This window comes from Lampris incognitus, chromosome 11 (genome assembly GCF_029633865.1).
Source record: "Lampris incognitus isolate fLamInc1 chromosome 11, fLamInc1.hap2, whole genome shotgun sequence".
In the NCBI taxonomy this organism is placed as follows: Eukaryota; Metazoa; Chordata; class Actinopteri; order Lampriformes; family Lampridae; genus Lampris; species Lampris incognitus.
In genome coordinates, this window is record NC_079221.1 from 7824884 (window position 1) to 7846779 (window position 21896).

General features: G+C 49.0%; 1 protein-coding gene across 2 annotated transcripts; it reads left to right on the forward strand.

Moving 5' to 3' along the window:
- Positions 1–669: 669 nt before the first annotated feature.
- On the forward strand, positions 670–19317 carry glra2 (glycine receptor, alpha 2). 2 transcript variants are annotated; one of them, XM_056289363.1, is made up of 9 exons: positions 670–755; positions 1247–1368; positions 7632–7699; positions 10170–10393; positions 12413–12495; positions 12615–12752; positions 12858–13072; positions 14967–15116; positions 19036–19317. In XM_056289363.1, the coding sequence occupies exons 1-9, from the start codon at positions 670–672 to the stop codon at positions 19315–19317; spliced, it is 1368 nt and encodes a 455-aa protein (XP_056145338.1). The 2 variants fall into 2 exon arrangements, with proteins under 2 accessions (XP_056145338.1, XP_056145337.1); XM_056289362.1 differs by lacking the exon at positions 7632–7699 and adding an exon at positions 7486–7553 and having other exon boundaries at positions 688–755.
- Positions 19318–21896: the final 2579 nt, after the last annotated feature.

Sequence of the window (21896 nt, forward strand, 5' to 3'; positions counted from 1 at the left end):
CGCCGCCTGAGACGCGCGCCGCTCCTTGCGCAACAGACGCCGGAAACAAACTTTGAGCGGGTTTGAATAGATCCCCTTTGCTCGTTTGTGGCGGCGGCTATTGAAAACCGTCTCACGTCCTCCGGGTTTCTTAAAGTCGTGCGCTTGCGCGTAAAAGGGAGAGGGGGAGGGGGAGGGGGGGACCGGGAGCTCTCCAACTGCTGAAATGAGGAAAAGGCGTTCCGTTGCCATTCCTCAACAGAGGATGGTGCTCCACCTGCGAGATGCCTCCTTCCGCAACTGACCAGCGCAGGTAAAGGTTTTCCACCTCCCCCCCCTGGTTTTCCACATTTTCGCCTCGAGAGGAAACGCCAGAGCAGCCGACGCGTTTTTTTTTGGAGATTTCGTCCCCCCCCCCCCCGCGACGCGCGGCTGATGTTCGCCGAGGCGTCCTCCTCGAGGCGTCCGCTTCTGGGAAAACCGGGAGTTTGGGGAAAAGTAAACTATGATCCGTCTCTGCAGACTGGCACCTCTGCAGCGTTTCCGTGCGGCACAGGGACACCAGACCAGCAGCGAGCCGTCCGGGGAGAGAGCCTCGCGCCCGTCGTCGGGATTATGCGCGTGACGAACGCGAACATGTGGAAGAAATAATAAAGAGAGAGAGAGAGCGCGAGAGAGAAAGTGGGACCCATGAGCAAACCAAGAGGAATGAGTCGCTCCCTCATACGAGTCTTGACAGCGGTACTTGCGTGCGTTATGGAGACCAGCAACTTCAGGTAGGCTGACTTTTTTTTTGGTGTGTTTATTATCATTTATTTGCAAATGCCGAGAGAAAATGTTGGTTCTGCAAAGAGAAGGAGAGCGTGTCACGGGGCCAGATGTGGTGGTGAAAGTTTGAAATGCCGGAATTTGCACCTGTCCGCCCGAGCGAAGGGAACAGCAACGATGGCTTTTAACGCATTTAAGTAGGTTTGAACCCCGAAACCGACGACATGCTCTCTGTTGTTTCCCATCTTCCCCCCCCCCCCTCACGGCTGGGGGGGTATCGATGAACATGAACGACGTCATTTGGCAGCACGACTCCTCCACGCCTGCGTGTGTCTGAGCGCACAGATGCGTGTTTGCGGCGCGCCGCCGGTGTGCGTGTGCGTGTGCGTGATCCATTCTAGCGGCCCCGGCTCGATCCCGTGTCCGATGTGTCACGTTAACATGACGTGCGCCACGCTGGACTGACCGGCTGATTTCCCCCCCCCCTCCCCCTCCGCAGGGTCGTGGATGCCAAGGAGCACGAGTCCAGATCCTCCTCCAACATGTCTCCGTCAGACTTTCTTGACTCGCTTATGGGTCGAACGTCCGGTTATGACGCACGAATAAGGCCGAATTTTAAAGGTTTGTGCCGTTTGTTTGTTCTCACGCACCGCCTTCCACTTTACCCTCCATGCACGCCACCTTTCCTCATCTGAAGAAGCTAAGCGTCCCCCCCCCCTCCACCTCCTCCCCCCGGGGGGGAGGGGGCTATTGATTCATGCACACTAAAGTATGACATCCATCCCCTTTAAGCACTTCCATGGCAGCTGTCAATACAGCCTTCGTTAACCCCCCTGCGCTGCCAGCCTCTCGCCAGTACGAGTTGTTACTCCACCGCTGCGATCTGGGACGCGATCGTCCCAGTGGCTCATTTTCAGCGTACGTTTGAAAATACTCCATGATTCATCACGTGTTTTCTTTGTTTCCCTTTCAAATATTGCATTTAATCATACCACCACCACCCACCACCCCCCCTCCACCACCCCCACCCCCTTTATTCAAAGTCAACTTTGATGCAGAATGAAAAATCGACGCATCCAAACAATGCAGGCTGCAGATTAACGCGTGCACGCAGACGGGGGAGGCCGGGCGGCGCGACAGGCCACATGGCAAATATAGGGTTCCCCCCGGCCGGGCTGCGGGCTCACGCGCTCCTGACTTCCGCCGTCGTCGAGCTGCGATGTTTCAGGGGAGAGACGCGGCATCTGTCGCTAAAACGGATCTGGGTGGGAATGGGAGGGGGGGGCACGCTGAGACCCAGACCGGGCTCAGGCCCACCTCGGGGTTTATGTCAGGGGGAGCATGGATACTGGTGTAGGCGTGTTGGGGACTTGGAGTAGGACTGGGAAAGGGTTTATGTCAGGGGGAGCATGGATACTGGAGTAGGCGTGTTGGGACCGGGAGTAGGACTGGGAAAGGGTTTACGTCAGGGGGAGCATGGATACTGGCGTAGGCGTGTTGGGGACTTGGAGTAGGACTGGGAAAGGGTTTACGTCAGGGCAGCATGGATACCGGTGTAGGCGTGTTGGGACCGGGAGTAGGACTGGGAAAGGGTTTACGTCAGGGCAGCATGGATACCGGTGTAGGCGTGTTGGGACCGGGAGTAGGACTGGGGAAGGGTTTACGTCAGGGCAGCATGGATACCGGTGTAGGCGTGTTGGGGACTTGGAGTAGGACTGGGGAAGGGTTTACGTCAGGGGAGCATGGATACCAGCGTAGCCTTGTCGGGACCGGGAGTAGGACTGGGGAAGGGTTTATGTCAGGGCAGCATGGATACCGGCGTAGCCTTGTCGGGACCGGGAGTAGGACTGGGGAAGGGTTTACGTCAGGGCAGCATGGATACCGGCATAGGCGTGTTGGGACCGGGAGTAGGACTGGGGAAGGGTTTACGTCAGGGGAGCATGGATACCAGCGTAGGTGTGTTGGGACCGGGAGTAGGACTGGGAAAGGGTTTACGTCAGGGCAGCATGGATACTGGTGTAGGCATGTTGGGACCGGGAGTAGGACTGGGAAAGGGTTTACGTCAGGGCAGCATGGATACTGGTGTAGGCGTGTTGGGACCGGGAGTAGGACTAGGGAAGGGTTTACGTCAGGGCAGCATGGATACTGGTGTAGCTGTGTTGGGACCGGGAGTAGGACTGGGGAAGGGTTTACGTCAGGGCAGCATGGATACCGGCGTAGGCGTGTTGGGACCGGGAGTAGGACTGGGAAAGGGTTTACGTCAGGGCAGCATGGATACCGGTGTAGGCGTGTTGGGGACTTGGAGTAGGACTGGGGAAAGGGTTTACGTCAGGGCAGCATGGATACTGGTGTAGGCGTGTTGGGGACTTGGAGTAGGACTGGGAAAGGGTTTATGTCAGGGGGAGCATGGATACTGGAGTAGGCGTGTTGGGACCGGGAGTAGGACTGGGAAAGGGTTTACGTCAGGGCAGCATGGATACCGGCGTAGGCGTGTTGGGGACTTGGAGTAGGACTGGGGAAGGGTTTACGTCAGGGCAGCATGGATACCGGTGTAGGCGTGTTGGGACCGGGAGTAGGACTGGGAAAGGGTTTACGTCAGGGCAGCATGGATACCGGTGTAGGCGTGTTGGGACCGGGAGTAGGACTGGGGAAGGGTTTACGTCAGGGCAGCATGGATACCGGCATAGGCGTGTTGGGACCGGGAGTAGGACTGGGGAAGGGTTTACGTCAGGGGAGCATGGATACCAGCGTAGGTGTGTTGGGACCGGGAGTAGGACTGGGAAAGGGTTTACGTCAGGGCAGCATGGATACTGGTGTAGGCATGTTGGGACCGGGAGTAGGACTGGGAAAGGGTTTACGTCAGGGCAGCATGGATACTGGTGTAGGCGTGTTGGGACCGGGAGTAGGACTAGGGAAGGGTTTACGTCAGGGCAGCATGGATACTGGTGTAGCTGTGTTGGGACCGGGAGTAGGACTGGGGAAGGGTTTACGTCAGGGCAGCATGGATACCGGCGTAGGCGTGTTGGGACCGGGAGTAGGACTGGGAAAGGGTTTACGTCAGGGCAGCATGGATACCGGCGTAGGCGTGTTGGGACCGGGAGTAGGACTGGGAAAGGGTTTACGTTAGGGCAGCATGGATACTGGCATAGGCGTGTTGGGGACTTGGAGTAGGACTGGGGAAAGGGTTTACGTCAGGGCAGCATGGATACTGGCGTAGGCGTGTTGGGACCGGGAGTAGGACTGGGGAAGGGTTTACGTCAGGGCAGCATGGATACCGGTGTAGGCGTGTTGGGACCGGGAGTAGGACTGGGAAAGGGTTTACGTCAGGGCAGCATGGATACTGGTGTAGCTGTGTTGGGACCGGGAGTAGGACTGGGGAAGGGTTTACGTCAGGACAGCATGGATACCGGTGTAGGCGTGTTGGGACCGGGAGTAGGACTGGGAAAGGGTTTACGTCAGGGCAGCATGGATATCGGCGTAGGCGTGTTGGGGACTTGGAGTAGGACTGGGAAAGGGTTTACATCAGGGCAGCATGGATACTGGCGTAGGCGTGTTGGGACTGGAAAATCAGACAGAGGCAGAAGAAGAAAAAACTACCTCAACCAAAAGAAAAAAAAAGAAAAAACATCCATCTGGACCTACTGTATCCATCCCATTGGGAAAGATGTGAAAATGTTGACAAGATAACACAATTGGACCTCAGATGGGGGGTGGTGGTGGGGGGGGTCTCTTTAACGCTGGCTGGCATTTTAGATGGAGAGAGGGAGATGAGATGAGACGACAACAACTCTTTCCAGCCCACAATGACAGGACGTGATCTGATGAATTACCTTTTGGGTGGGGGGGGGTGAGGGGGGGAGGCTCAGATGCAAAACACGATTTGACTATCAGTTTGAATATCGATGACGGCGATGAGTTTCAAAATGATTGCAAAACACCATCCCTCCCTTCTCTCCTGCCGGCTCCCCGTCTCACTCTACATCGCTCCATTCCTCACGCACGCACGCACGCGGACACACGTGCACACATACGCGCGCGCGCACGTCTGATTGCCGTTTTAAAAGTAAACACTTGCGCGCTCCCATCCCACTCAGCGCGTTTACGCGATGTTAGAAAACGTCTGTTTGTTGTGTTGGGCAAACTAAAACTGGGTTTGCAAGATACATGTAAACGCGTTAGTCCGACTGAACTCGTACTACATCGAATTTCTCGACGTGGGACTAACACGCCTAGCATAGACCGGTTTACTCCGGCATGTATACGCTCCTATCGGCCCCGAGCTGGCCTAGGCGTTCTGCGCATGATCCAGTTCCCGCGGCCGCCGGTCTCTCGTCCAGTAGCAACCAGCTGAAAGGGGGATGTCGCCACCTACCGTACCGGGGTGGGACATACCTCCGTCAATAACTCGATTCTCCCCCGGTTCTTGTATACTGGGACGACAGTAGTCCAATTACACGACCTCATCGAGCTATAACCGTAGCTGGACTCAACTGTGCATGTAAATGCATCGACTCCGCACATTTGCATGATGTTAGAAAACGTCGATTTATGTGTTCGTCCGACTAAAACTGGACTTCTCAAATACACGTAAACGTGTTAGTCCGGCTTAAATCGTACTCAATCGAATTTCTCGACGTCGGACTAATACAGCTAGATGACGCGGTTGGGGATCGATTTACCCTGGCACGTATACGCTTCAATCCGTCTCGAACTGGCCCAGGCGTTCTGCGCATGATCCATAGTTCCCGCGGTGGTCTTTCACCCGGAAGTGGAACAGCGTAGTATCAACATGGCGAGTGCTAGAGCGAGAACCCCGCATTTCTGGACAAACTTTGTGTCGTGTCAGCTAAAGGAGTTGAACATCCTAAAGCAAAGGGCTTTGCTTGGTGTGTGACGCAACACGTCAACCGGAAGAAGCTCCAGTAGCAACCAGCTGAAAGGGGGATGTCGCCACCTACCGTACCGGGGTGGGACATACCTCCGTCAGCAAATCGATTCTCCCCCGGTTCTTGTACACAGGGACGACAGTAGTCTAATGACATGGCCTAATCGAGCTATAACCGTAGCTGCACTTAACTGTGCATGTAAACGCTGTCACTGTTTTATAAACAGAGGACTTCGGCTGAGAACCTGCTACTGGTACTTTTTAAGAAAGTGTTGGAAGTGTATTACGGAGGCCTGACCTAGATTTGCCTGCTGTGTTTGTTGTGAGGGGGGGGGGGGACTGTCTTATTTTTTCTGCAACCGCTGTTAAATGTTAGCTGCCTGACTACAAACTGAGGCAAATATTAATACCAAGTTCCATGCAATATTGATGAGCAAAGCACGGGGGAGAGGGGGCACCGTGCTTACAACTTCCCTTGACAGACAGAGAAAAAGATCCACTGTGGCTTTAAAAATGGTATAAACTGCCATGCCACACTAGGAGATTACAGTTCAGAAGATTCCGTAGAGTAGAAATGACCCGACTGTCACTGCAGTTTGCATGACACTTTTTTACTCGAGGCAATATTACACCGAGAGATATGATTTGATGTTGGCACTACGGATTTACCAGCCTACCGTTTGTTCTGTGCCCATGTACAGTATGTCTAGTCGCATGTAAGTACACACGTGTGCATGCATGTGTGTAATGTATGTGCATTTGCTTGTGAGCATTGCAACTTTCAAAATAGGAACATCATTGTTATTATTATTATTTTACTCAAAAAGTCACTCGCTGAGCCGATGCAATGTGATTTACATACCCCTTGCTATGTTTCTGGTTGGGTCTAACTGGCTTCTTTTCTTTTCTTTTTTTTTTACTTCTCCCCCTTTTTCTCTCCAATTGTACTTGGCCGATTACCCCACTCTCCCGAGCCATCCCGGTCGCTGCTCCACCCCCTCTGCTGATCTGGAGAGGCCTGCAGACTACCACATGCCTCCTTCGATACATGTGGAGTCGCCAGCCGCTTCTTTTCACCTGACAGAGAGGAGTTTCGCCAGGGGGGTGTAGCGCGTGGGAGGATCACGCTGTCCCCCCCCCCCCAGTTCCCCCTTCCCCTCCCTTCTGAACAGGCGCCCCGACCGACCAGAGGAGAGGCGCTAGTGCAGCTACCAGGACACATACCCACATCCGGCTTCCCACCCGCAGACGCGGAGACTGTCCTCCACCAAAAAACGACCCCATAGGTCGTTTGTACAAGGAGCTTATTACGACCTATAGTTATGTTTTAAAGTTAAGCAACCTCTAGCCAGCGTGTAAATAACGACAATCTGGTGACTCGGGTGCCTCGTCATCATATGACCTTTGACCTCCGTTACCAACCGGGGCAAGCCAAGAGAGGGGGGATCATTTTGGAGGACTTGTCGAGTAATTCATGAAGAAATAAACCTATAATAGCCCGTGCTCAGCAAATACATCCCTTTAAATGCTAAATTCTCATGATGTTTTACTCAGGACAGCTCAGTTCAGTCTCTTCCATTACCAAACACGCGAATCCTCCAGTGTTTAAACCGGTGAACTAAATCTATATATCTAGTGACCATCCACACATATTGAGCATCCCTGTATAAGACCGGCGTCGATGCGTTTGGGTGCATTTTAGGGGAGGTATGCCATAGAGTAATAGCTTTAAGGCAGCGGACATTCATGTAGAACATCTTCGTCCCTCCAGCCCTGCCCGTTGATATGGGATGAAGACGTTTTTGCATTTTATTTTTTTTCCCTTGTCATGTCATTTTCATTCCATTTCACAGGTCCCCCCGTAAACGTTACATGCAATATTTTCATCAACAGCTTCGGCTCTGTCACAGAGACAACGATGGTGAGTCCTGAAGCACTTCTGATTGATTTCTCTGCTCTGTCCAATGTGCCAATGTGTTATCTATCCCCCAACCTGCAGGTCCACCAGTTAACGTTACCTGCAACATATTTATCAACAGCTTTGGTTCTATAGCAGAAACTACTATGGTGAGTTGAGCGTTGTGCGTGGCCACGTCCTGCAGCCTTGCTCTCAGCTCCGGAGTTAAGACTCCGTCATCCAATTACCCCAACATGATCAGCATTTCCCTTTTATGTTTCATGCTTCTATTCCTACTAACGCATAACAAGATGGGAGTTTTTCACCATCCACTAGTCTATTGGCGGATTCATCGGGAAACATATTGCAGCCAACACACATAATATCACGAGTGAGGAAGATGTCTCCCCTGCTACCCAAAGCTGTATTGAATTTTTCCGTTCCCGTGACGCCCCCTTGTAGTTGTGTTAAATTAGTCCAGGTTTAATAATTCACACAATGAACGCCAGCTAATAATTCACTTTAAGTGCAGCCAATATTTGTGGGGAGGGGGGCTTAGGGGTTTAGAGCCAAACAGATTGAACAGTGTGATATCCAGAGATGCCCAACTGCCCAAGGGGTAAACAATATCAGACGTGGGAGTCCTTTATTGGGATGCATTCACGAGCTACGATCAAAAGATTCCTAATTAGGCAGTGGGAAAAAAATAAAAAATATATATATATCCTTGGATCACAATGGGAACATGTTAGTTTGCATGTGAGCAAAGCTTTTTGCCCGGCACCAACATGTGGAACCGCCAATATACTGATGAAACCTCAAGCATTTGAAGGCATCTCATCATCATTATTATTATACCAAGTAACCAGCTGAGTGAGCCATGTGAAACATGCACAATTTAATTCTATCTGCATCATCAGAAACCAATGAATTTTGTTCGTTCAGCATTGCTCATTGTAAACATCATCTATCTCACGGTTTTAGCACACCGACAATCATGATTAATATGAAAAGTTGCCATAGGTTTAGTGCGTCTGAGAAATAAATTGTTACTAAATAGCTTTTAAATTGCTCCTGCCAGCAAATATAAATCATTTGTGTCTATATAGGTAATTTATGGAACAATACACTGATGAGCCAAAACATTATGACCACTCACAGGTGAGCGGAAAAACGTCAATCATCTTCAAACGAGGGCGCATGTCAAGGTCTGGGTAGATTAGATGGTAAGCGAACAATCTGTTCTCGTAGTCAACGTGTTGGATGCAGGAGTGAAGACCTGAGTGACTTTGACAAGGGCCCAATTGTTATGGCCAGAGGACTGGGTTGGAGCATCTCTGAAACAGCAAGGCCTGTGGGGGGCTCCCAGTCAGCAGTGGTGACTACCTACCGACAGTGGTCCGAGGAGGGACAAACCACAAACCAGGACAGGGTGTTGGGCACCCAAGCCTCATCAATGCATGAGGCCAACGAAGGCTATCCCATCTGGTCCAAGCCGACAGAAGGCCTACTGTGGCACAAGTCACAAATTTTTTAATGATGGGTACAGGAGGAATGTGTCACAACACACATTGCATCACACCCTGCTGTGAATGGGGCCGTGTAGCCACAGACTGGTCAGAGTACCCATGATGACCCCTGTCCACCATCAAAAGTGCCTACAATGGGCACATGAGCATTGGAACTGGACCTTGGAGCAGTGGAAGAAGGTCATCTGATCTGATGAGTCCCGTTTTCTTCTAGATCATGCGGATGACCGTGTACTTGTGCGCTGTTTACCTGGGGAAGTGATGACACCAGGGTGTACTTTTGGAAGGAAACAAGCGGATGGAGGGAGTGTGATGCTCTGGGCAATGTTCTGCTGGGAAACCCTGGGTCCAGCCATTCATGTGGACATCAATTTGACTCATGCCACCTACCTAAATATCGTTGCAGACCAGGGACACCCCTTCATGGCAACGGTCTTCTGTGATGGCAGTGGCCTCTTTCAGCAGGACCACACCGCATAAATTGTTCAGGAATGGTTTGAGGAACACGATGTTCAAGGTGTTGGCCTGGCCTCCAAATTCTCCAGATCTCAATGCGATCGAGCATCTGTGGGATGTGTTGGACCGACAAGTTCGATCCCCAGCAGCTCCACCTTGTAACCTAACAGGACTTGAAGGATTTGCTGCTGATGGTTTGGTGCCTGATACCAAAGGACCCATTCAGGGGTCTTGTAGAGTCCATGCCTCGATGGGTCGGTGCTGTTTTGGCATCACATGGAGGACCAGCAGCATATTAGGCCGGTGGTCATAATGTTTTGGCTCATCAGTACAGCCGATGGTATTGCTTGGTGATATAGAAACTGCTAGCTGTGCATTGAAATTCACATGATGTTCATCATTCATTCACATAATTTGCATTATCTATCTATGAGCTATCCCACAGAAAATTTCATTAAGAAATTTAATCTTCTATAGCCTATCACAGTAATTAAAGAGGTAGCTTATATTTATGCTAATAGCATGTTTTGTATATATAATATGTAGGGTTTTTAAATTTTCAATCCATTCAACAAGGCAAGGATGTAGGATGTAGCATCTCAAGTGAGTAATTGTTACACCAGGAAGAACCTAAAGCTTCTTGTCATCTCCTCAGGACTACAGAGTGAACATCTTCCTGCGGCAAAAGTGGAATGACCCGCGGCTGGCGTACAGTAAATATCCAGACTCCTCCCTGGACCTGGACCCCTCCATGCTGGACTCCATCTGGAAACCTGACCTCTTCTTCGCCAACGAGAAGGGCGCCAACTTCCACGATGTAACCACAGACAACAAACTGCTGAGGATTTTTAAGGATGGGACTGTCCTTTACAGCATCAGGCAAGCAGTGGGATGGGGAGTTAAGAAGACAGAATTACAGAGCTAAAGGATTTGTTAATCCATTGCAGATTCATGGAAACATGCACACCCTTCCAAAGTCCTAACAGGTTTAAGTTTATGTTCACATGGGCATTAAAACCTTGGAAATATTACTATTATTAATGTATCAACATATTACTGTTATCAATAAATAACATTATCACATTGTTGATACTATATATATATATATATATACATACATACATACATACATACATACATACATACACACACACACACACACACATATATATATATATATAAATGTATCAACAATATCATTAAATGAATATTAAAGCAAACAGAAGGGAAAATGGTCGATCTGATCTGTCAAACTTTGATTTTGTGTCAGTCAGTTTAGCCCACGGCCTTGTTAAAGGATTCACAATGAAACACATTTATCTTACCATGATCTTTAGAAAGACAATGCAGTGCACCCCACCCCCCCGTAATGTAGAGATGCAAGATTGCACTGAAAAACAAGGAAGACAAGAGTTAACTAATCCCAGCAGAGATCACATTGGAGCAGGGGGTTGAGATGACAACATTTATTTTTATCTTCCCGTACATTTATTGTGTAGGATCAGTAAGAAAGTCACCAAAACCTACTTGCTGGACGATACCTGACCATAAAATCTGCCCCCCGCACTTGAGCAAAAAATATGTTCGACAAGATACGAAAATACGTTTCATTTCCATTTCAATAAAGTTTCAGTCGCGAGTCCAATTCAGTTTTCGCTTTGACGACGCGACGTAAAGCGGATCAATTTGGAGTCCATTTAGAGAGGCGTTTCAGGCTGAGGGGCCCCCAGGTGTGGCCCCAGACGGAGAGGCCGGCGTGCAGAGATGAAAGGTGGTCATCCACTCTTTCCATTCATGAGAGAGATTACAGAGGGAGCAGACAGTAGACCACGATGCATTTCAGAGACAATAAGTCGCAGTAATGAAAGTGTGATGGGACCTGCCAAGCGGAGCTCAGGAGAGGCAGAAAATAACGTTCACTTGGGGGCCAGGAGTATATACGGCACAAAGACCATGTGTGTTGTTTAATTCAGTTTTTGAGTGAATCATTTTGAGGCATAGTGCTTTCAATCAATGTATATCACTGCTCATCATGAATGAATGATTGTCCGGGTGGCGTGGCGCGTCTATTCCGGTGCCTACCAACACGGGGATCGCCGGTTCGAATCCCCGTGTTACCTCCGGCTTGGCTGGGCATCCCTACCCCAGATAGCAAAATTGCTGTGGCCCGGACCCATCCCACACCCGACACTTCATCCGGCCCACATACCCCATGGAATGATGGCACTTGGGCGGTCCGCTCCTCATTTGCCAAAGGTGGCCCGTATTTGTTTTGTGATATTTGGGCCATATTCACCATTTACCACACGGGCCACTTCAGGGTCACATCCAGATCACATGTTGCCGAGAGCACCGCATCTTTGCCAAAAATTATACATGTGGGCCACTTCAGGCTCACATCCATTTTGTCAGGGCCAGAAGAAGGCCATCAGTGCCGCATCATTGCCTGAAGTGGCCCACATCCGCATGCTATCTGGGACAGACACAATTGGCCGTGTCTGCGGGTGGGAAACTGGATGTGAGTATGTGTCCTGGTCGCTGCACTAGCGCCTCCTCTGGTCGGTCGGGGCGCCTGTTCGGGGGGGGGAGGGGGAACTGGGGGGAATAGCGTGATCCTGCCTGGTGAAACTCCTCACTGTCAGGTGAAAAGAAGCGGCTGGCGACTCCACATGTATCAGAGGAGGCATGTGGTAGTCCGCAGCCCTCCCCGGATCGGCAGAGGGGCTGGAGCAGCGACCGGGACAGATCAGAAGAGTGGGGTAATTGGCTGGATACAGTTGGGGAGGAAAAGGTGCGGGGGGGGGGGATGACTGAATGATTGGGCAAATTTTGAAGCAAGTTACACATCCTTCAAACCAGTCTCCTCACGATATCTTATTCGTCTGTCTCACACCGCAGGTTGACACTCATTCTGTCCTGTCCGATGGATCTAAAGAACTTTCCAATGGATGTCCAAACTTGCACGATGCAACTGGAAAGTTGTGAGTCATTACTTATTCCGAAGCGTCTACTTCTTTCCTACCGAACACCCTTCACTTGCTATGTATATATTCACGTATAAATGTGCGATTTTGTGTTGTTTCTGCTTCGCTCTGTTTAGTTGGCTACACCATGAATGACTTGATCTTCGAGTGGCTGGAGAACGGAGCCGTGCAGGTGTCGGAGGGGCTCACTTTGCCTCAGTTCATAATGAGGGACGAGAAGGAATTGGGTTACTGCACCAAACATTACAACACCGGTTAGTGAGCAGCCGGCCCGATTTAATCCATCTTTACCTTCTCACGCTGCTTTCCTCTCTGTGCCCCACGGCTGAATTGCACTTGTTTTCACTGACGTCAAACAGGAAAATTTACCTGCATCGAGGTGAAATTCCATCTGGAGCGGCAGATGGGCTACTACCTGATCCAGATGTACATCCCTTCCCTGCTGATCGTCATCCTGTCGTGGGTCTCCTTCTGGATCAATATGGATGCCGCGCCCGCCCGAGTGGCGCTGGGCATCACCACTGTGCTTACCATGACGACGCAAAGCTCCGGCTCCAGGGCCTCGCTTCCAAAGGTACAACTCATCCATCTCCTCATCCCAACGGCCTGAGTCGTCGTTGGCCTGATAAGGGAGGCTAACCTGCCGCGTTCAGACCAAACATTCCTTGATATCCCACTCGTGTCCCAGATAATATCCGCTTAATGTACTGAGAACACACTGGCGGCCTGTCCGGGGTGTCTCCCCGCCTGCCACCCAGTGACTGCTGGGATGGGCCCGCGACCCTGAGAGCAGGATAAAGCGGTTTGGATGATGGATCGATGGATGGATGTACTGAGAACACATTATAAATAGGCCCCTATGAAGGCTCCATGCTCACCAGCACCATATGGTAGAATAACACTACCATCATAACACTGCCATCATAACAACAATAACACAATAGTAATAACACTGTAGAATAACTTTACTGCTTCTACCACAACTAATTATAAGAATTAAAGATGAGACTGATGAGGGAGAGGAAGAGGATGAGCATATTATGGAACATAGGATGAAGTCTGTCCACAAAAGCGGCATTTCAAGGAGTTGATATTGCGGGTCTTATCTCATACACAGTCCCTATGGGAATAGAAGGTCTGTATTATTTATGGGGGTCAAATCCAACTGTGCCTTAAAAGCAATTGATGAAATATTAAAATTCTTATAATCCTAAAAAAGGAAGCCCGTGGATTTGAGCTAAAACGGGAGTCATTCAGCCGTTTCCCATCCGTTAAAATCCCAGCATTGTATAGTAGACATTTCACTTCCATAAAGTGGATTATAAGGTAAAAGCAAAGGGAGCCAGTGGTCTTTTAAGTCAGGAGGAGGGGAGGGGGGAAAAAAAAGCACCAAAAATATTCTCTTGGACCTCCCTCTCCAACCGCCTCCACCTTTTTCCGAGGTGTTTGTTCCCGAGCGGATAAAAGCAGAACCGGACTGTTTGTGAAACCCACACCCGGCCGTGTGTGCTGCGACAGCGGGGACGCCATTAGTGTCTGTGTGTGTGAATACATTAGCGGCGGCAGACGACACACTACGGTGGCTTATTTTCAATCAGGCTAAATTGGCGTGCGCACTTGTGAGGCCTACTACAGGCGCTGCGAGTCGGCTCTGCAGGATCAATCGCAGCTCCCACACATGACCACAGAAGGGCTCGGCCACGTCTGCGAGTCCCGCGTGAAAGACACGGAGGCCGATAAATATTTAAAGGGAGGACTCTGAGAGCCTTTACTCATAAAAATAAAAAATAAAAACAAAAGCCCAATACGCCTCGAGTGCCCCCCAAAAAGCTGAGTTGTTTTCTGCTCATGCAAATTAGCTGTCACAGGGGGGGGACATGGAGACAAGGTCTCTGTGCGATAGGCGTATGCGGGCCCCTTTAAACATCATATTTCAGCTTATTCAGCGGAGATGGATGGGAATCGGTCCTAAAGGTACAGATGAATAAACCATTTTTTCGATTACCTCAGTAAATTAAGCAGCTATTTCCCGCTGCGCTTCATAACCCAGCTATGGCTGATGTTACCCTGGGCTCATAGACACTTGTTAGCAAACACCGCCCTTAATTATAGTCATTTACACGTCACAGCGGGTCGCTTTACATAAAGAAGAGCACAATAAAGGGGGCAAAGCCTGGAACTGAATGTATTCCAGTACTATAAGAACTGCCGTGGCTCTTTGTGTCTGTGTTTTGTGCACGCTTCATTTCCATTCTCATTAGCAATTCTTATGCTGGTAAAACAAATCAATAAGTGGGCACAAAAGCTTCCACGAAATAAAAAAAAGAAAAGAAGATAAACCAGCAGTTAAAAAAAAAAAATTTCCCTCAAGTATGAAATGCATTGATTTACATGAGAATTGTCATTTTGATGCCGTCGAGTTGGGAATAACGGATTGAAAGCGGTTTGTCTTGGTCCCTTGGTCGCAGGTCTCTTATGTGAAAGCCATCGATATCTGGATGGCCGTGTGCTTGCTCTTTGTGTTCGCGGCGCTGCTGGAATATGCCGGAGTTAATTTTGTCTCCAGGCAACAGAAGGAGTTCCTCCGCTTGAGGCGAAGGCAGAGGAGGAATCACAAGGTAAGCCTTTTCAAGTCATCGACCGGGTCGCTGTTTTAGCAGCCGAACTTCTTCTTGGGATGGGAGCTGGAAGGTGAATGACAAGGATTAGCGTTTGTCTGAGTAAATATTTAGGTTTTTCAACGAACCGTTTTAAGGGGTATGTTATTTTTTCGTGGGGAGGTGTGCCAGGCCACCTAGGGGGGCTTCTTGAATTAAGAGTGGTTGTAACGACTGGATTCAGCTGTTCTTGCTGTGCCGCTGAACATTGGGCCTGTTGGCATTCGTAGGTAAGGACTATAACACCTGAGTCACAGTCTTACCTCCAAAGATCAAGTACTTTATATATGTGTGTGTTTTTGTTTCTCCGTACTTGTGAGGATAAAATGTCCTCATAAGGATAGTAGAATCACGACCCACCTACCCGGTGGGCACATTTTCTTTGGTTCCCAGAAGACAAAGTGTTACTTCTGGGCTAGGGGTTAGGCTTATGGCTGCAGTTATATTTGGGGTTATGGTTAGGCTGGGGTCTAGTATCAAAGTCAGGCATTAGAATTGGGCATGGTTCGAATTACACAGTGGCTTTCAGGGGAGCCCTATTTTCCGACGCACCACTACACATGTCACATGCGCGCGCACACATGGACGTGCGTGGTCAATTTAAGGGTTACTGGAAAAAAAACAATCTACTGTTACTTCATACATTTAATGCTGTCGATTACATTTCATTTCATACCGAGAAAATCTAGCCATGCAGCAGTGGCGGCTGGTGCTAAAACATTTTTTTTGGGGGGGGGGCGCAATTTACCTTGGTGCAGCACACCTGACAGCTGCTTTAATGTCCACACAGCCACAGAGTTATTAAGAAGGACACTGTAGCCTATAGATTTTATCAGGGTTCGTAGACGGTGGATGATTGACAGTCAAGACAAGGCGTCGTGGTGGGCGTGAAAATGATTGACAGCCACGAGAATTGTCCGATCACATTAGATCAAAAAAAACAATACCAATTCGCTGCCAATAAAAGCGGGAGTGTCTGGGGCGGCACAGAACTGCGCCCCCTGGAAAATCTGAAGAAACCAATCAGACAGCAGCCTCGGGTCACCTGCTCGCCACAAGTTTGAGGGCTTACATAAGGTATCGTTTGGCCGGCGCCCCTCACCCAGGAAGTATATGTACTCAGACTGGAATCAACCAAATCCTGTTTGGAACCAATATTTAATGACTGCTGACAGGCGCTCACAGACTGAAAACACCTTTATTTCATAATTATTTGCATCATACAACTAAATTATACTTAACATGTTTCAGTAGCTTTTCATCTCTTGAGATTTGAAGGGGGGCGGCGCCCCGGCGCCCTGTACTGGCCAGCCGCCACTGCCGTGCAGGTAACACAAAGAGGCAGAAAAGCAATCCACCCGTGCAATGCTTTTATATCACTCGAGCAAGAATATCAAAAGAAATCCATACAGTGAATCGGCTAATGGTTTGTTTGCGCTACGCTTCTAAACAGACCAGACCTAGGTTACGTCACGTGACAACATCAGAACATGCCCGCAGCCTCAAGGTTTTACACAAGACGCAGGCTAGCAAGACAACAACCATACTCTAAACACAACACGCAGATACCTACTGCGTAGTTAAACATCCAGCAGGCAACGTCACTATGATAATACACCATAACACAGTACCCATCACACTTCCGCTCAACACTTTTTGCAAAAATAGAGCTGAAACACCGCAAGGCCTAAATAAAAGGACAATCAACACCACACAAGATACAGAATACAGCATACAGGTGCATAGCACACATGCCACACATTGCCTATATCATAGGCAGTGTTGGGCAAGTTACTTTCAAAATGTAATGAATTACACATTACTAGTTACTTTCGTTTGAAAGTAATGGGTTACTTTATAATATCACCGTCTGTGTGGAGTAATGCATTACCGATTGCACTACTTTGGCGTTACTTTCACCAAAATAACCGCAGAAGAACAACTAGGCATTATAAATAGAAGAGGGCGATGTTGTTTTGTAGCAGGTATTCAAAGCACAGAAGCTCGCTTATTGCAGCTCATTACAAATCCAGTGGTGAGCGATATTTCATAGACTAATGAAGCCATAGACCCGAAACAACTTATATTAATGACTTATATTAACGATAGTGTGACGATCTGCTGTGGCGAGCCCTGGGAAACAGGGAACAAGCTGACAGAAGAAGAAGATGTTAACAGTACTGTGATGATATAGAACAATAGCCTTTAAATAAATGAATGGCCTTGGACACAGGGATGGGCATGGCAGACAAAGGATCAAAGTCTGAGAACGTAGGCTCTTGTCCTTTTCTTTGATAAACGGAAAGTAATGGGAGTATACCATTTCAAAAACATAGTCCCACTGTGCAGCCATCGAATTTTGGCAACAGGAAATTCTTCGGGGGATAGTTTTTCTGTTGGCACACTGGCAGAAGTGGCGCGGTGTGGTTGAATTTGTTAAAAACCAATTAACAATTGGAGTGTTTTCACATATAGTCAGGTCAAGTCAAGTCAATTTTATTTGTATAGGCCAATATTACAAATTTGCCTCAGTGGGCTTAACAGCAACACAACATCTTGTCCTTAGACCCTCTCATCGGATAAGGAACAACTCTCTAAAATGTAGTCCTTTTTAAACAAACCAAACTCAGTCCTCTTAAAGTGGACCAACAGAAAAGGGACTTGGTTCTTTTTGCATTCACATTGTTAGTTCATTTGAAACAGGACTCAGTCCTCTTTCTGGTCCACTTCAGCTCTGCTGGGGCCTCGGACCTCTTTCTGTTCACACTATAGTTGTTCTGGAGATCAGACCTTTACTACTTTGGATTATGGGTATGGATTATGCATTATTGGATAATGGCTAAAAATCATTTAATTGTGTGTGGTTGATGGAGTAGGACTACAGTGTGATTTTAATGAATTCCTCACTCTCATCTACTACTACTACTACTACCACTACTACTACTACTTTCGGCTGCTCCCGTTAGGGGGCGCCACAGCGGATCATCCGTTTCCATCTCTTCCTGTCCTCTGCATCTTCCTCTGTCACACCAGCCACCTGCTTGTCCTCCCTCACCACATCCATAAACCTCCTCCTTGGCCTTCCTCTTCTCCTCTTCCCTGGCAGCTCCATATTCAGCATCCTTCTCCTAATATATACCCAGCATCTCCCCTCCACACATGTCCAAGCCATCTCAAGCTCGCCTCTCTTGCTTTGTCTCCAAACCGTCCAACCTGAGCTGTCCCTCTAATATACTCGTTCCTAATCCTGTCCCTCTTCATCACTCCCAATGAAAATCTTAGCATCTTCAACTCTGCCACCTCCAGCTCCACCTCCTGCCTTTTCGTCAGTCCCACCATCTCCAAACCATAGCCGAGCTCCCCTTAGCTCCCCCGTAATTCGAACCCAGGAATTTGGTTCAGGGTTAGGTCGAGGTTTAAAATTGGGTTAAATTGTTTATTTTGTTCACGTTAGTATTAGTATTAGGGTTTGTGTTAGGGTCAAAATTAGGGTTTGGAGTTAGGGAAATAGTATTTTGACTCAACATAAATGAGGATAGGTAGGTGTGTGTGTGTGTGTGTGTGTGTGTGTGTGTGCTCTTGTTTTTCTACCTCAATGAGGACCAAATGTCCCCATTAGGATAGAAAAACCAGAAACCACCTCCCTTGCGGGAACATTTAATGGGTCCCCATGAGGAAAGGGGTCTATTTTAGGGTTAGGACTTGAGTTTAGGGTTAGGATTAGGTTAAGGGTAGGCATGTATTTATGATGGTCACAGGCTAGGGAATGAATGAAGTCAACGAGGGGTCCCCACAAGTATAGAAAAACAGTATTTTGTGTGTGTGTGTGTGTGTGTGTGTGTGTGTGTGTGCATGCGTGTGTGTGTGTGTTTAACTTCAGGACGACGACATGCGGGAAGGCCGCTTCAATTTCTCTGGCTACAGCATGAGCCAGTGTCTGCCGATGAAGGACAGCTCAGCAGTCAAGAACGCCGCCCCGGTCCCGAACCCTCAACCACCCGCCCCGAAGGACCTGGACACCATGAAGAAGAAGTTCGTGGACAGAGCCAAGAGAATAGACACCATTTCCAGGGCAGCCTTTCCCTTGGCCTTCCTCATCTTCAACATCTTCTACTGGATCACCTACAAGATCATCCGGCACGAGGACATCCACAAAAAGTAACGGCTTCCGTAACGTTCCTAGACTTCTCGAGATAACGGCCCGGTTTCTCAGAGCGAGGAGTAACGCGGAGAGCACAACGAAACGGATGATGTTGCGAGACTGTACGTTGAGAGGCAGCACGGTGGCGATGATGAGGACGATGATGATGATGGTGGGGGTGGTGGTGCTTTTTCAGGGATAATGTATAACGTCCAAGCGTCACTGACACGTGCACATGTTCTGATTTAACGAGCGAGGAGCTGGCGAGACAGATGTGTTGTGTTGTATTGCTGCATAGTATGTCCTGGTTATTCTGGAACAAAAAAAAAAAAAAAAAGGTCTTTAACTCAAGGCACAGTATTATGCTGGAAAAGATGGACCAAAATTTATTGGGGTTGGGGGTGGGGGGGGGTGGGGGGAATCACGGCCTTGGCTTCTATACAACCAAGCGATGGGACCACATTTGTACATGTATGGTAGCACAGTCAGAAACTCACTTGGAGATTTTTACGCGGCCGCGGGAGGACTGGCGTTTCATACGAAGGACGTTTTGACCCGTTTTATATGGCACGACTGTCGCGCACTTCCTCACTGTTTGTACACGCGATAAGGCCGCGGGAGCACGACTTCGACGTACAGGCAGCGATCACGCGCACGCACGTATCCTTCCACACGCCAGGCGGCAGCACGTGGCACCAGCACGTGCGCAGACCTAAGCAGACGATTTCAGAATTGGCAATTGGGATAACTGCATTTTTATGAACAACCCGAGGCCTTAGATATATCGTGGATCTGCTGAGACGAGACGCTACGCTTCCCTGTTTTCTCAAGCTTTTTTTTCTTCCCAGCTCGGGAGCGAACGCGCCGTTTTCTCTTTTCTACCCCGGGGCCTGACATCGAAAGCTAGCTTGGCGTTTTCTTTCCTTTTCTCCGTCGGTGTAAAATTCATTCGTTCATCCGTTATCCAAACCGCTTTACCCTGCTCTCAGGGCGGCGGGGATGCCGGAGCCTATCCCAGCAGCCACTGGGCGGCGGGCGAGGGGGGGGGGACACCCTGCCCAGACAGCATCCGGATGTGGGCCACTTCAGGCAATGATGCGGCACTGACGGCCTTCTTCTGGCCCTGACAAACTGGATGTGACCCTGAAGTGGCCCACATGTATAACAGCAAATATGGCCCAAATATGCCAAATCACATGTGGGCCTTTTTTGGCAAAGATGCGGTGCTCTGGGCAACATGTGATCTGGATGTGACCCTGAAGTGGCCCCGTGTGGTAAATGGTGAATATGGCCCAAATATCGCAAAACAAATATGGGCCAAATATGTGGCACATGCGGCATTGCTACGGCTTGGTTCTGGCCCAGATCTGGCAAACAGGTGCGGACCGCCCGAGTGCCATCGTTCCACATGGTATGACGGCCGGATGAAAGTGTCGGGTGTGGGACGGGTCCAGGCCACAGCAATTTTGTGGGCCATCACACGGCCCACACCCCCCCCCACACACATACACACACACACACACCTAGAGAAATTCACTAGCAGACTATTTTAAAGTAAACCGCAGGCTCTTCTTCTTCTTCTTCTTCTTCTTCTTCGGTGTAAAATATTCATAATCGATGCCACCTGAAATCCTTTTAACGGTTCATTTGCTCGTCCGCGTTTAACCTCCCCTCTCCATCTCGAAACAGATTTCTGAAACAACACGGCATATATTTCAAATGCTCAGTTTATGAATTCGGACGACGGCCAGTATCGAGCCTGTGTATAGGTAAGGTTACATGCAAACTGTGAACACGCACTCGTAATGATATGCTGTGTCATGAAACGCCCCCATATGCCAATGAATGAGTTTGTTTATATTAACGATCAGTATTCCAGGTATCTTAGCTATGGTTTTAGAGTTGGAGTGTATGTTTGTTTTTTGGTTTTTTTTTGTAGATTTAGTCTTACGAAGTATTTATTGTAATGGAGGAAGGCACATGTTTATGAAAATTAGCTTTCTGTATACTTCCTCAAGGTGTCTGGCAGACTGTTCGACACGTTCCATCACTTGGCGTGTCCTTATGGATGGTAATTTTATATATATATATGTATTTATATATATAGATGAGAGTGATTAAACAAGAAGAGATTCCAATAACACTCATGCTATAGAGCAGCTATTGGTCCTTGCACTCATGATATACTGTGGTGAAGAACTCTTTTCTTGATGCTATACCTGAAAAAGGTTATTGACTCTACTGTACATCAATAAACTTGAGTGTGCATCACATCTACTGGAATTCCTCCTTCTGCCATGTAAAGGGAAATTGTGGATCAGCTCGGCACGGTGGCGCAGTGGTTAGCGCCGTCGCCTCACAGCAGGAAGGTCCTGGGTTCAAACCCCAGGGTTGTCCAGCCTTGGGGGTTCATCCCAGGTTGTCCTCTGCATGGAGTTTGCATGTTGTCCCCATGTCCGCGGTGGGTTTTCTCCCGGTGCTCCGGTCCCCCCATCAAAAAGATGTGCACGTTAGGGTTAATATCCTGTCCTGCCCCTGACCGAGGCATGGCGAGACGAGCTGGAGTTGGTCCCCGGGCGCTGCACGGTGGCTGCTCGCTG